The sequence below is a fragment of the Centroberyx affinis genome, unplaced genomic scaffold (genome assembly GCF_046629955.1).
Source record: "Centroberyx affinis isolate AG114_WGS23_722 - 3 ecotype Tasmania unplaced genomic scaffold, CSIRO-AGI_Caff_v1 ptg000859l_1, whole genome shotgun sequence".
Taxonomy (NCBI): domain Eukaryota; kingdom Metazoa; phylum Chordata; class Actinopteri; order Beryciformes; family Berycidae; genus Centroberyx; species Centroberyx affinis.
Window position 1 is genome coordinate 122,501 of NW_027279453.1, and position 16,355 is coordinate 138,855.

General features: G+C 46.1%; 1 protein-coding gene across 1 annotated transcript in view; it reads right to left on the minus strand.

Moving 5' to 3' along the window:
• LOC139645421 (tetratricopeptide repeat protein 28-like) overlaps positions 1-16,355 on the minus strand; it is a 171,229-nt gene that overhangs the window by 47,276 nt on the left and 107,598 nt on the right. Inside the window, exons 4-5 of the mRNA XM_071521123.1 lie at positions 13,838-14,110; positions 12,441-12,571 (exon numbers count right to left, since the gene is read on the minus strand). Coding sequence (XP_071377224.1) covers positions 12,441-12,571; positions 13,838-14,110 — 404 coding nt within the window. The remainder of the gene's footprint in view (positions 1-12,440; positions 12,572-13,837; positions 14,111-16,355) is intronic.

Genomic DNA, 16,355 nt, shown 5'->3' on the forward strand with positions numbered 1-16,355 from the left:
GGGCATCCCGGCCTGGCCACCTGAGGTCTAGAGACGCACCTTCACTTAGAGCTGCTTTCTGCTCCTAAAGCCCCTGGTCTGCAGCTCCACCCTACCCTGCGCCCACACACACACATCTGTCTCTGCTCCCTCAACAAAAGCTTTCAGAGAAAAAAAAAAAAGAAAAAAGATACACATCCTAATGGAGAGACAGGGAATAAGGAAGGAGAGCAGAGGGAAAGCAGAAAGAGGGAGGAGTGAGGAGAGGGGAATATGTTTACCAAACACTCTGCAGGGACTGTGTTGGAATTTAAAGGCCTGATTTTTCTGGAATGCCTGTTGTGTTCAGGTCACGCAATGTAAGCAGAGGGATTTGCCAGTGTAGGAGGAACACTTGGCTGTGCTAAACTCTCTGCAGCCCACTAAGGACAAGCTGAAGCAAAAAGGAAGAGCTCTGATTGGGGGATACTCAGGCAGATTAGGGTTCTTCTCCACTTTGTATGCTGAGAGAGGGCTAAGTGTCTACTGACTCAAAGCAGACACATAATCACCAATCTAACTCAACTTCCACCAGTCAAGAGCAAGAATGATAGGAAAAGCACCAGTGTAGCTGAAAGTAAAGTGGATGTATGTCTATCGATGAGAGTGTATGTATGTGTTAGATTGGCCTCTTAACACTGGAGTGATGGAGCAATCACAAGCCCACTCATGCACTGCCATGAAGTGACGGGATGCAGGCCTCATAGCCATAACATAAGCCTAACTGCTCACTAACAAAGATGAGAGGGCGATTTGAGAGGAACAAAGAAAAAGGGAGCAAGGGAAAGGGCGGAAATGAGAAGAGAAGGGAACGGTGGGAAAGAAGGAGGAGGGGGCTAGGAATCCAGCTAAGCCAACACCAACAACTATTACATGACTCATCCCACATCTGCAGCCACAACTGGCTCAGACCAAACCTGAGATGGGCTGGAACCAGAGCCTGGCCAGGGACCGCCAGCGGCATGGCCACTGGATACACTGCACAACCTGATGAAGACTAAATAAGGCTGGACTCTTATCACGCTCTGCGTCAGATCACACTACATTACCCTTATACCCGTGTAATTAGGCTTTAACAATATTCTCTTTCTATCTTGTTACTGCCCATAACAGGTTAGCTTGTGGACTACTACTACACAAAGACAGCCTGGTTTAATGACACACTGACCCAGACATATAATCCTGTTTGCGCAGTCTCCTGTGTTCAGACAGTGTCTGCCTGCAAGTACGTCAGTGTTGTAACTACATATATGGTAGGCCATAAACAAGTACACACTGGAGACGGGCCCATACAATACTCATCATCTCTGGGAACTTGAGATTCCGGCACAGCCCGGATAACAACCCATAAAATGATTTTTTCTCTTGCGCATCTCTTCAGAGCTACAGGCGTACATGTGCAAACACTCTCACACACACACAAACGTGCAGTTTGTGTGTCTATGTGTGTGCAACACATACAAAGACAACACAGAAAAGATCCCTTTTGTCTGCTCAACACTGATGAAAAGCTACCCACTGCGAACTTCAATCACATCCGAAAATGAGTTGGAGACGTGCTGTAACCCCGGCAGTGTCATTAAGCCTGTCAGTCAGTCCCCCGGAGCTCAGGGAGGAGCGAGCCGCCATCGGCTTCCTTCAATGTGTTCCGGAGCCCTGAACTAGACCCGGAGGTACCAAGAGCCCCTCCCGTGCTGGATCTATGTCTGACACTGGAATAATGAAGCCATATGATTATGGATTCTGCTTTGTATGTCCATAAACCCCCAAATGTCAACTGTTCAGACAAAGGGATCATGCATATTCTAATGGTGTTCGGGGTAGATGATAACGAACACTACCACATGAGAAATGTAGGCTGTTATCCCATCATACATGTTCGCACGCATGAACACACAGCGGCATGCTCTGTACGTGCGCTCACACACACACACACACACGCACACACAAAGAGAGAGATAAGCCTCAGCGTGCTGTCAGAGGCTGGTGTGTGATTGGCCTCTGTGGAGCCACTGCTTCTCTCATCATTAACTCTTCAGAGGATCACACTACCCTAATCACGCTAAGCCTCTCTGAAAGGCAATGAAGTCAAAAACGTGCCCGTGCACATATTCAGATGCCGAACTCATTACACACACACAAATGCAAACACAGTTCATCAACACCACAAACACAAGTAAACACACAAGCAGCTATGCACAGTCCGTAGAAGCAGGTCTGATAGCTCACACACATACTGTACAAACCAATCCATACATACCAACATACCAATCACATTACAATAACTTAGAATTTTAACAACAGGAACATCATAAAACTGGAGATTACCTCCACAGACACAAAACAACACTAGAAGAGTTTTCCATTCAGTGTGTGTTAATGTGTGTTTGTGTGGCACCAAAAGACTCAACTCCCTCCAACCTGAAGTGGCCACAGCTTGCCACAAGCTAAAGCCAATGGCTGCAATTAGAACTGTTGACAGCACCAGCAATAGCCACTAGCTTCTCAAAATTGAGCCTGGCCACAAGTCCCAGTCAGACAGGAATACCAGAGAAGAGCAGTCTATACCTCTGGGCCTTCCACTGAATATTTTACTATCACAGTTTTATGTTGTCCTTTTCTCCGTTTAAGACAGCGCATTCAGGAGCATTTTCTGGGGTTGATGTGCAGCCAACAAACGATTGCCTCCATTGTTATTTAGAGACCATATTGTGTGCGATGCAAGGTCAAGTATAGGCAAAACCCGTAGGCCTCCATCCCCTCCTAAGATGGAGTACTTTCATTTCACTCACTTGGGGCCTCGTATTTTCTCTCCATTTTATTGCTTTCTCTGAGTGCTTTCCACACAGACACATTCCACCTCCTCATACAGACACAGGGCTCCCATCCAAGAGAGAGCGGGGAAGGTTTGGATACTGTGCCACAGGGACAAGAATGCTGACACTGCTGTAACTAGGGACAAAAGCTAAAAGACGAGAGGAGAGTGAGACAGAGGGAGGGAGAGAGTGCAAGTCTTTGCAGTTAGTGTATAGGGGTTGTTAGGAGGCTTGAGCCTGACCAAACTGAGGAGCTATAATCCCCGTCTTTGGCGTGGTGTCAGGGAGTCTTGCAGAAGACCATTTCCTCACCCTGCAAAAATGCTGTATCCCACATCCCAGTGTGTGCCGCAGCTATATATAATGCAAACATCAAACGCTTGTAGCTGCACTGACCTCTCTCTCTGGGAGACCCCTTGTTCCCTCATAATACAGAAACCATTCCCCCTACACACACACATACACACACACACACACACACACACACACACACACACACACACACACACACATGCAGACACACAGACTCTTTCCTAACCTCCACCACACCATCTGAATTTCACTATCTCTCTGAGGACAAGCTCATCTCTAGCTTACAGATGGGCGAGCGGTGAGCGCTAATCTTGTTCCCATCTTTGACTTCACTCTTTAAGATCTGAGAAAGAGAACGAAGAGAAAGAGGAGGGCCGTTTCCCTAAAATGTATCTTGTTTCAGACAGAGGGGAATGGGGAGGGAGAACAGTATACATACTGCACAATGAGAAAGAACAACTTAGCTCCTTTCTCTGTCACTATGCTGTGTGTTTCTGATATACATATCTCATGTACTGGTCATTTGAAGCAGGATATGAACCAATGATTTTGCTTTTGCTTCGTTATGCACTCATTTGCTTGAATTTGTTTCAAATGAGTTATAGTAGCTATAATGTTATGCACATATCTTCTTGTGGCTTTAGTTAAGATTCATCCTCTGTGGAGTGAGCCACAAACTGCTGTTATTGTCCATTTCATTACCAACTACTTACTTATGAGTAATTTAATTTCTTTTTTCAAGTCTGAACATTTAAAAGCCTAACAATGCAAATGCACTGTGAAAAAAAACAGAATCCACACGTTGCATGAAGGCAGAATGAGAGAAAGCTAACACCATGGTCCCCAGCTGAGGTAACATGGTAACGCCCCGCATGGCTCGCTCCCATAGACAGAGGGACAGACAGGGGGGAGGATAGAGTTAAGAGTGAAGAGGAAAAGGCAAGACCGAAAAGAAGCTTTCATGTTTTTGTGGTCACTGTTCAGAAGAGGGAACACTGACAACTAAAACTAGTAAATGCTGCGACATAAAACAATGTTACAAACTGGTTTCTGGGCTAGAAATCACTTGTGTTCCCAGTTAAAATTCTGCTCCTACAAAAATAGAGCTTTTATTGTGTTTTGGTTTTTGGTTTTACTCCCTGAACCAGTTTCTTCTTTCCCCTGTCGGTCGGAGTTCCACGGATGCGTCACAGCACTGACCACTCCTGGTGGGGAGAGCCCTGGCTGCAGTCAGTATTTGGCTACGTGCATAAATCGATAACCATTTCCACATAGTCACAGTGACTAATCAGGGCCAGTAATTGCTCCAATGAGTGAAATCAGGGTTTGGCTAGAGCAGAGCCCGGAGGACATTGTCCGTCTACACCATTGGCTGTCCCCAACCTCTGACCTCAGCTCCTAATCATCCATTATCATGCAGCTTTTTCTGCATATTGACGTAAAGCAAAGGGTATCGGCTCAGAAAGCCTATTAAATAGGCTGAAAAACAAAAACAAAAAAAAAACAACAAAAAATTTGTTAAAAATGCTCAAGTCTGCTCCAGAGGACACAATCTGAATGCAAATGTACACACATCTTTTGATGCAAGCCAATGTGTTGGTTATGTTGAGGGCAGTTGTAGAGGGAGTTGCCTTGGATTTGTAGCTCTCCCCTGTCACAACAATATCTTTTTACCACAGAGCTGCTGACATGATTCATGAGCCAGAGGACTTGATGTGGTCTTGGTGTGCCGGCCAGATGAAATCCCCTCAGTCCAGTAATATGGGTTTCTGTGTTGGGGTGTGCTTTACAAGTTACTGTATCTAAGGAGCCATTTCACACTGCTGGGCTAGAAATAGGTCTTACTGTAGCTAAATCAACCCAGTCCACGCCCCCCAACCCCTGTCTCTGTAGACTGTATTACACGGTGCACACATAATTCTACACACACGTTCAATAAACACATACACACACATTCTCTCGCTGTCTCTCCCTTTCCCTTTCTCTCTCCCCTTCCCTTCCTTCCCTGCATAACTCCCCTCTGTGACTCTACCTCTCTCCATCTGCCCCCCCTCTCCCAAGTACCTCTCTTTCCCTTGCTCCTTCTCCCTCTCCTTCATTAAAATGGACTTCCTAAAGCCTCCATTCGTCTTGCTGACAGCTCCACTATCGATCGGCCTGGAGAAAGGGATGCAGTTCCAGAGCTTTAAATGGCTCTCTGGCCAGCCTGGATGAGGGCTGGGCTGGACGGAGGCCGGAGGGGAGGGGGAGGAGGGAGGGCCAGGCTGGAGAATCAAACCCACACCACTTACCTTTGGCTGGGAGGTCTGCCATGAGCCTGGACTATGAGATACATGTTTGGTCACTGGTGAAAAGGCACCCCGAGTGCACCAGTACCAGTAGTACTCACCGACTAATGAGAATTCAGATGATGAGTGCAGATAATGAATTAATCACGGAGGTAGAGAGCCAACAGATTAGGCAGCCTCTCCGGACTGCTTCTACAGGCTCTCTTGAAAGAGTGTGTGTGTGTGTGTGTGTGTGGGGGGGGGGGGATCTGAGGGAACTATAATGAGAACCCTCACAACATTGGGAAGAAATGGGGGTGGGAGCGTTTCAATTGGCTACACTGACGTGCAATCAAAGCCATGTGAACTAACTTTCCGCTGGCTGACGCCTTTAATCGGGCTCTATCCCTTATCGTCAGCCGTTATCAAGGGAAGATGAGTTGGCACTTTCCCTCTTCATCCCTCTCGCCGCATGACATCAAATCCCTCTGCCAAGATTAATGATCGGACGTTTGATTTTCCTAATGATTAAAATCTCTGTGGCGTACTCAGTGTCCTATGGTGCAGTGGAAACCCCAAGGAGTCAGCTGAATCCCCCTCCTCCCTCTGATGAACACTATCTTTGTGTCTGTTGCTTGTCATCTATAATCATAGAGCACACCACAACAGCGTATCGGGATGTGAGCGGGTCTCCTGTGACCATGTCACTGTTTATTTGTTCTGTAATCTGTCCCTCTGAATTGCCATTGATTGCAGCAGCAAGGGAGAAAAAGATAGACAAGGTGTAATGTTCAAGACAAATTACTCAACTTCCCAACTGTGAGCAGTTCAATCTACATAAGGCCATGCAGTGTTTAGATTAAGGTGTTGTTGGAGTGGCATAAACAGCGGGGCTCGTGATGCTTTTCTATTGACGCTTTGATCAGTAAATATAGCAGACTGTAGGAGTCCATAGCGCAGTCTGCTTTGTAGAGCCAATTTAAACAGCCAGGCCCCTTATAGCATGGAATCCTTTAACATTGGATTGTGTTGGCACTTTCTAAAGGGCACTCTCCCACATAATATGGTGACATGGTCTGAGGCTCTGTAAAATGGAGAAAGAATAATAGAAAGAGGGATAGAGAGGAGAAAAATGAGATGAACAGAGGGAGAAAGGAGGGGTGGGGACATCGAAGAAGCATGAGGGAGGTGTGAGATGGAAGAGAAGAAAAGAAAGCAAGCGGAGGTGATGTGGAAGGGGGGAGGAAAGGAGAAATGGAGCATGGGGCAGGCAGGAAGGAGAGAGGGAGGAGGCAGCAGAGAGGCAGAGAGCAGTAGTCGATATAACGGCACTCATTCATCTCTCTGACAGCCTTCCAAATGCTCCACAGGGGGAGACACAAAACTGCGTCACCTCGAATGCAGCAAATGTACAGCATATAAAGGCATGTTTGCATACATACACACACACACACACACACAAAATAAATTTTTATGAACCTTGCTTTTGCTGTGCATACACACACTTTAGCGGGCAAGTACTCCATGTTCTGGGTCAATGGTATGTTGTGGGACAGGGCAAATCAGCACATACTCCATTACACTACAACCTGTCCATGTACAGATCATAGTTACAGGCATCAGTTAGACACGCACACAGACGCACGCATGCACATGCACATGCACATGCACACACACACACACACACACACACACACACACACACATCTGCTGATTTGATAGTGATGTGTATATGCTGCAACAACCAAATTAAGAGCAATAAATCTCCAGGCAGCCTGAATCTGACCAGTTCAAACCTACCTACAAGGTGGAAAATCATCTTAAGTCACACACACCTATGCATTTTATAATTATAATATAATATAATATAATAATAAACATTTGTTTGCAAAATGTCTTTAATATTTCTTTGCAAACACATTGAAGAATACTCACACACACGCACACACATTCAAATGACACATGAAATCAAAAAGACACATGATTTCCTCCATGTACAATACATGACACACACACATGACACTGGAACATAGACACACAGATGTGTGTGACCACTAACACACACACACACACACACACACACACACACGCACACAAACACACAAATCCTTGTTTCCCTGTACTGGTCATGGCCCATTGGCTGTTGCCTGCCGTCCATCTCTCATGATTCATGACTAAGCGAGCTGCTGTAGAGCAGTTCTGAACCACTGGGCCGAGGAGAGCCTGTGTGTCATTAAGGCACAGCGGGCTGGACATGCTGTTAGAGCTGCTGCACCATGGCTAGCCCTGTGCCTCAGTCTAGCACAACAGGAGGCGAGGAAGCAGCTACTTCTGTATGTGGTGCTATTGTTCATAGTGGTTTTACTAGAGAAGCACTATCAACAGCTGACCGACAGTGACTAGCTTGCCCTACGAAGTGTGCACAGTGAGCAAGAGGAGTGTTGCCTCTCATTTAGTTTGACACCCCTCTCCTCCTGCCCCCCTCCCTTCCCCCCCCGAGGTGGGGCAGCATTTCAGCTAAATTAGCCCTTCTAATCATCCCCAAATCCCCCTTCTCAATCAGCAGAGCAGTGGTGAGTGCAAAGAAGAGACAAGGGTGCCAAGTCCTCCCCCATGCCATCCCCCATTAGCGAGGGCCCCATGAAAGGCGGCGGAGGCACACGTCCAGGCCCCTAATGACTCCTTAATGATCCCCTCCTCTGCTAGAGTGCTGACAAACACTGACAAACCCTGACCCTGACAACAGAAACACCCACACTTAGCCCTCATCCTCACCCCCTATTTAGAAGCTCATCTCTCAGCTCTCAGCCTCATTATACCAGCTAGGGTCCAGCAGGACCCGCACAGCCCCAAACTAGCAGCAAGATAAACACCCATGATGAAATGGTCCATGTCACTTTTAGAGTGAGGGGCAAAGTTTGAGCAAATTCCTTTCAGCAGATGGAGCGAGGGAGAGAGCATAGATAAACAAAGCCAGAGTTAAAGAAGAGAATGGTGGTGGGAGATAGATAGTTAGAACAGTGGAGCCTATGGAAAAAAAACATTGCTTCAATCCATTTTACTTTTCCCTGATTGTGATTTCCATTTCAACTTGGGGTTGGGGGAGCCAGCAGGAGAAACTCTTTTTAACATCACACGAGACGTAATTACAGACTGCACCACTGCCAGCCCGCTTCAGTTTCTCCTAAATACTCACACCCCAAATTAGGGGTTACCTCTTTCTAGTTAAACCTACTATTTAAGACTAGAACGTCACAGACAAACAGAGGGGAAGGAAAAGGGAGTTTGGAGAGGGAAGACCTAGTTTAACGGCTTTGTTTCAGAATGACAGAGAAGGCCTTTGTTAACGATGGTTGCTGGCAGACCTTGGATAAAGCCAGGTGTGGAAACTGGGACAATAACAAAAGTTGGAAAAGACACATACGGCTAGAGAGAGTAGGGAGTGTGTTTATGTTCTATTTGCAGTATATATGACAGCTGAAAATCTGCTAAGGACATTTGCAAAAGGCAGCGAGTTAAAGAAAAACACCAACTTCACGCTAGCCTATGACCTCACTGGTTTGGACCGCAGCTCCCAGTTCCAGTCGCGGATGACAGAGCGCTCACTCTTCGAGCTTTTCCCCAGCTCGCCCTGCTCAGATAAACTACCTTTTTCCTACTATTTTTTTTCCTGTTTTTTTTTAAGCTATCCATCCTTATAGCCAAGTATCCTGGTGAGATTCATGATGTCTGATTACTGTCACAGAGTCCCGTGACCAGCTACAGGCAAGAGGCCAGTTGATCAACACTAGGCCTGCCTGTTGTGCTGTGCTGTAGAGAGCCAGGGCTTTTTCCAAGGTATTAGCAGATGAAAGAGAGGCCATGCACTGTTCTTTTACTGATAAAAACAGGATCCAATTACTGTACTGCCTCTTGATTTATAGAGAACACTCCTACTGAGATCTCTGTCTTGTGTCTCTCTCTGCTCCTCCATCACACAGAGGCCACTCTGCACCGTGGGGGGAGAGGGTAGTCGCTAAAGTGTTGTGGTAAGCCAGAGCTACGAGTTAATACTGCTACTCTTATTATTATCAGTAGTATTAGTATCAATATTATACAAATGAATATAGACATACTACATACCCTAATGTATATGTTGGCTAGTGAAATGTACTGTATTGCCACCTTTAAGGAATTTTCAACACGTTGGCTCTGACTAGAGCTGGGTACTGTTTGGGTCGCCCACCTACACACACACACACACACACACACACACACACACACACACACACACACACACACACACAACAAACAACAAACACTGTATACACCAGTCCATAGAGTTCATTCAAAAGTGTCAATATCACTTTTCAAGCCTTTTATCCACATCATCAAAACCCATAGTACAGCAGAATCAAAACCCACATCCCATGTCATGTCAAAGCCACATGGTCCATTAGGTCCATTTATTGCATCAAACATTTCACTATCTATATTATTTCAATAAGGTCTCCAAGACAAAAAGGTTAATTAAAAGGAATACCTCACCCAAAAATACAAATTTTGTCAATATTTACTCACCCTCATGTAAGTCAAAACACCGGTGACATTTGTATGTCCATATAACACATAGCAAGTGTGCCACATATCAGCCTTCTCCAAAACGCACAAGCGTGAACGCTTTCAAAAACTTTTGGACTCACAGTGCAATTGTTTGGCCTCAGAACACTTGGATTATGCTGCATGAAATGTTTGGAGTAATTTTATGGTAATTTTTCTGCCCTTTTTGGAACTCTAAAGAACCGATCCCCAGTGACTTCAGTTGTTTTGGAGAAGGCTGACATTGAGCTGTGCTAGCTAACTTGCTGTGTGCTGTGTGGACATACAAACTTCACCGGTAAACGGTTGAGTAAACAATGACAAAATTCTCATTTTTGGGTGAAGTATTCCTTTAATGTACTTTCAATTCACATACGGCATATATTGCTTTATCACTGGGGATCTGAGTGGGTCTAAGTCTCTCTCTTCTCCGTCACTACTCATGCTGAGGTAGTAGAGTGTCCACTGGAAATCCACTCAGGAACAACATCCTGTTCCCGGCCTCTAGGAAGTGACCTCAGCTTCAGAAAGGCCAGATAATAAGTCCACATCAGAAACAAAAACACCAGGCCAGCCGTAATGAGCTATCCGCCAGGCTCCAGTGTGTTCTGAGGGAGGCCAGGTGGTGTGACACACATATGACTCTGATTAGGAGGCCTTCAGAGGAACGAGAGGGGGGAGCAGTAGGGAGGGCCGTGCAGGGCCAACGGGGACGTCCTGTATGATGCAACCATTAGTGCTGTGTGATGACCTCCTGGTGGCCCTGGGACAAGATGCAACACCTCCAACTCTCACGTGAGTGGTCCCTTTCTACTTTTGCTGAATGGGCGGGGGAGTGGGTGGGTGCATGGGGATGTAGGGTATAAAAAGCAACATGTAAGCAGTATCCAGCTATTGGGCTGTATTGTCTGTGGTGGTGGCTGAAAATGTTGTGCATCATAGCAAAGGGACACAGCGTGTTAGGGCAGCTTGATGCTATTAGGAGGTTTTGAATATCATTAGGAGTGGAGTAGGTTCTCATACTAATCTGTATATGGGGGTATGGTAGCGGGCATGCGCGCGCACACACACACACAGAGAGACACACACAGACACATACACATACAAACATACACACACACAAAGACTTAAATCAGCCATCTGGCTGGCCAATTACTGCTACAGCCAACTATGGGCAGGGTAGTCAGACCTCCAAACCAGACACCAAAGACCATGTATGTGTATGTATATGTCTCTCACCCCTCTCTCTCTAACCTCATTACAAGACAGAGGTGTTTGGCACCAGTGTCTGCGGTCTCATAATCATACTTCTGCTCTGCGCATATCCTCAAATTGTGGAAGGGAGAGATGTCAAGGGGGCCCATTAGTTTTGGCTTTGTGCATTGTGCTGCATTCGACTGGACTGTTTAAATGTCTCCTGATATCAGGGAACACAAACAAGCAGAGCGGCCGGCCTGGCGGGGAGGATAAGGAACGAAGGGGAAATGGCGGCCATTCTTCTCCTTGTGTGACGGGAACTGTTTTGGAACAAGCACCTGTCACCCCCCACAATGACCACAGAGGTCAGGAAGACAGAGAGAAATTGGGAGAGGGAGAAAGAGAGAGAGAGAGAGAGAGAGAGAGAGAGAGAGAGAGAGAGAGAGAGAGAGAGAGAGAGAGAGAGAGATAGAGATAGAGATAGAGATAGAGATAGAGATAGAGATAGAGATAGAGATAGAGAGAGAGAGAGAGAGAGAGAGAGAGAGAAAGTAAGTGAATGGGATAGAGACAAAGAGAAGAAGAGGAGAAACAGAGACAGAGACAGAGTGAGAGAGACAGAGGGCACAGAACAGAAGCAGACCAGTCTGTCTAACTCATTTTCCTCCCTCTCCCCCTCATGTTCTCCCTCTTTCCCTCTCACTCTCCCTTTCTCTCTCTGCCCCACATCCAAACAACTTAATCTGTGTAAATTACATTCCAAAACCAGTATATGTTACAAAGCCCCGGACTTACTGCAACATGAACCGGATAAATATCTGCATAATATCTGCATAAATGGTTTGCATTGATAATAAGGTTAGCCAGCTGCTACTTAAGGCTATCCTATTGGATTTTCTTTCAACTCCCTCTGCCTCTCTCCTCCCCCATCACCTTCATTTGTTCTCCTAACCCACTTCACACCCATTTTTTTTTTTGCTAGACAAAGAGCAGTAGCATCTCTGCGTCCTTCAGCCTCCTCCTTCAGATACCCTCTGAACAGCCGATACAAAGGAATGCTGGGCACAGCACAATCCCACACCTGCAACCTGATAAGAGACTTGCAAAGAAACTTTATAACCTCAATGCATTGTCCTCAGCAATGACAGTCAGCATGCTCCGTCCATTCCAGTTCTGCTATAACTGATTTCAAAACCGCCACGAGTTGTCCCCCAACCCGTGTGCAGAGCTGGGTCCTGTGTGTGTCTCTTACCTCCCTGTCCTTGAGTTTCATGGCCAGGACCAGCTGGTTGCGATGGTTGGTCAACGCTTCGCGATAGTTGCCCTTGGAGAAGAATGCCGAGCCCAAATTCCCATGAGCACGGCATTCCCCTGTTTGGTCACCTGGGGAGGAGGTACCAAAAGAGAGGAGAAGTGAAAAAGAGATAACAAAGAACATTTACTGACCCTACATGAATAGAAAACCACCGGAGCATGGTAAAGTAGTGGTTATTTTGAATCAAAGTCCTGTGCCACCGTTGAGCAGTGATGTGATGCACCGGCTCTTTGCCGCTGACATGCCACTACGCCCTTAAAAGGGAACGTGGCCGTTCTAAGTTCTCCACAGTAGAGCGGCTTCACTGACAGCAGGTAGTGTTGATCTCAAAGCACCAGGGGGGTGAGAGGGGAATGCCTTATTATTTCTGCCTGACGGAAAGGCCCCACAGACAGGGCCAGAGTAAAGCTTAAGCCTCTGCGCTCTACCTGAGAACCACAGCTCCTTATCTCCAGCTGCTCTGTCCAGTCATGTGTCAAACTGTGTGGGGGCCAGGAGAGTGGAGCCAGTCTATACTACCTTATTCTCTCTCTTTTACTTTCTATCTTGCTTTCTTTACTTCTTCCTTTCCCCATCTCCCTCTCTTTTCTCATTCATTCTGTCTCTCCTCTTCCTATATAAACATCATGTAGTGTATCCACACATAGCCACTAGGGTGGTGCGATGGAACAAAAACATAGGTGAAAATTATCTTGCAGGTTTTTTTTTTTTTAAAGATTTATTTTTGGCATTTTATGCTTTATTTGAGAGATATAGTGAGAGAGAGACAGGAAGGTATGGGAGAGAGAGCGAGGGGAGGACATGCAGCAAAGGACCACGGGTCGGATTTGAACCCGGGTCGCTGCGGGAAGGCCTGAGCCAAATGGTACGCGCCCTACTCGGTGAGCCACCAGGGCACCCCATCTTGCAGGTTTTTTGCCGATTTAAACTACCTTGATCTTTGGTCATTTCAAATGTAGCCTTGTGCAAGACACTCAAATGGGGAAGCACACACAGGGACATAAATTGTTAGATTGTATTTAGAGCCAGCACAAAAGATAGCCTAAACACAACCGACATTCCCCAGCCTTCTTCAGAGCGTGTTAGTTTTGTCCCATTTGAGTGTCTTGTGCTACTGCTTCCTACTGGGAATGCACTGCCACCTTATACTTAAAATGAAAGATGCCCCTTCCTTGCAAATTTAAAGAATAGACTGCAGTTGAAGTCCTCTGGGTACATTGAGGATCGATTGGTTGACAGGAGGATGTACACTATCACCCAGCTCTACAAGCTCTAATGTAACTTTAATGTATCTCTACCTCCACATCCCCTCTTCCCCAGCCCGGACCTCTTACCTAAGGTCTTGGCCACCTCCAGGTCCTGCTGCATGTAGCCGGTGCTCTTCTCCGTGTTGCCCAGGGACCAGTGGGCGCTGCTGAGGGCCGAGAAGACGGAGCCGCGTAGCTTGAGGCTGCATGTGCCGATTTTCAGGGCGGCTTCCAGCACCACAACGGAGGCTGTGTGGTGGCTGGCCGTCAGCAGCTCCTGGCCAATCACAGACACCACCACAAAGGGACTTTTGTCCAGCTTCATCTTTTGCAGCTGCTGATAGGTGGGCTCTAGAGACTCTGTACAAGAAGGACATGGGTAATAGAAAGATTAGAAAACAGACTTCAAAATATAAACCTGTGCTGAACTGGTGACTGACAAATAGTGAGTATCTGAAGTCGATTGCAGTAACTGTGTTCCATGTTTACCAACATGATCCCTCACTGAAAACTCAACTCCTGTCTGAATTCAGATGCTACTTTTCTCCAGTAATGGCTGTGTTTTGTCTGGCTAGATAAGCATAGCCTGTAGCTTGGCTGAGTGATGGCTTTCACTGACAATTTGACAATAACTCCAACATATGAGCCATTTTCAGGTCCTTCTACTCCGACTGAGGTAATTAAGGCAATTTCCAACAGCGCTGTATAAAAATGGCAGAAGTTTAGACCATTGTGGGCAACTGTCTTGACAAACCGCACAGTGAAATTATATTTGTTTGCTCTTCTCGTCAGTCGATATGGCTGTTTGAGAGAGTAAAGAAGGCTGAGTGGGTTTTGAGATAGAGTTTAAAGAGTGATGGGGAAACTACTGCAGCTAATGCACAGGGGAGAGTAGCAGAGGATGCAGAGCAGAGGAGACACACAAGGTGACCTTTGGGAAGGCTGAAAATGCACACAATGACATAAATCAATGGTGGGCCACACGGGATTTGGGATCCACAGCCCCTCCAGATTATACAGCCCTCTGGCAGACAGCGGCATCGAACAACAGGAAAGGGGGGAGATGCGCACACGTGCGTGTGTATTTGTGTGTGCCTGTTGGTGTATTTGCATTCGTGCATGGGAGTGTATTGAGGGGGATGCTGAATTCTCATGGCCCCATATTTGCAAATATTTTGAGCAGGGTTGCTACTAATTAGGTCAAAGCGATTTACAGAAGACTCTGTGTGGTGTTACTGTGCCTGTACAAAGTAGCAATGTGTGGCTGCTGTATAGCATCCATTTCATACTACTGGTAAGGCCCAACTTCTCATGGACCATGACATTCATTTGTTTAGACAAATATTTAGGCACAACAACAAGTACAGAGTCACACTATCTGAACAGACTCAATAGTTCTTGGAAACCCGCACAGATGCTAATTCACCCAGACACACACACACACACACACACACACACAATATGAGATGCATCCCCACACAAGCACTCAAAAGCATAATTGATGATGCTCTTTCAAGAGCATCACTTCTGTTCCAGCACTTGGCAGAATGTCGTGCTTGCAGAGACAGTACGTGCATATAATATCCATTCATAGCTTGTAATTGCCTTCAGAGCGACACAGAGAGCAGAGTCATAAATCAAACACTGAGAGAATACTTTTTTTAAAAGGTGTCATGGCTGCTGCATTCATAAACAGGTAGTTATGACAACATCAGAGTGTGTTGTTTCACACACACAGGCACACACACACACACACACACCAAGTCAAAAGCTAAAGCAAAAGTGTTTACTGAGCCCTGTATCCAGATATGAATCCAGCATTACAACCTCTATCTCATTGACATGCACACAGATAACACATATAGCCATTTCCAGAGGCTTTTCTTCTTAAGGAGGCTTTTACAGCCTGGGCCATCCATACCTACTATACTGTAATGGCAGTATAGTGGCAATGGGAAAGCCATGTATCATAGAGTGATTCTGCTTTCTTTGTCACCTCAATAACACTAAGTCATGTCCTCTTTCCATTTCAGGAGCTTTATCATTTCATCTGTGGGATTGGTACAAATTTGTACTTTTAAATTCATAGTTCTTTGGATAGTTGGATGACATCATTCAAATGAAGATTCTTGACTGGCCATCGGTTGGTACATGTAAGTTGGCTGCCACAGAACTTCTGCTGAAGAGTCTAATCTGACATGTTGACACAGTAAAGCAGCCTTTCAACTGGAGCACTTTGTTTCAACCCTCCCTGCTGGCAAGCATCCGCCCTGCTGAAGTGTCCTTGAGCAAGCCACTGCAACCCTCCTACCAGGGTCTATAGCTGACCCTGACCTCTGGACGGGGCTAGCAATTCCACTATGGGGATCAAATTCCAATATGTTACAGATTCCAAATTATTATTTGATAGAACATTTCAATGTGGAATATTTTAATTTCCAGTGTATCATGTATTAACCGTGAAAATCAGCTGCTTATAAAAATTCTATAGCAGCCACTTCAGGAGTACTGAATGGAGACTGCAATGATCCACCAGGAAGCGTCCTCTCTATCCAGTCTAACTCCACTAATTACAACACTGCGAAACCATCTCTTCTAGGGCAAC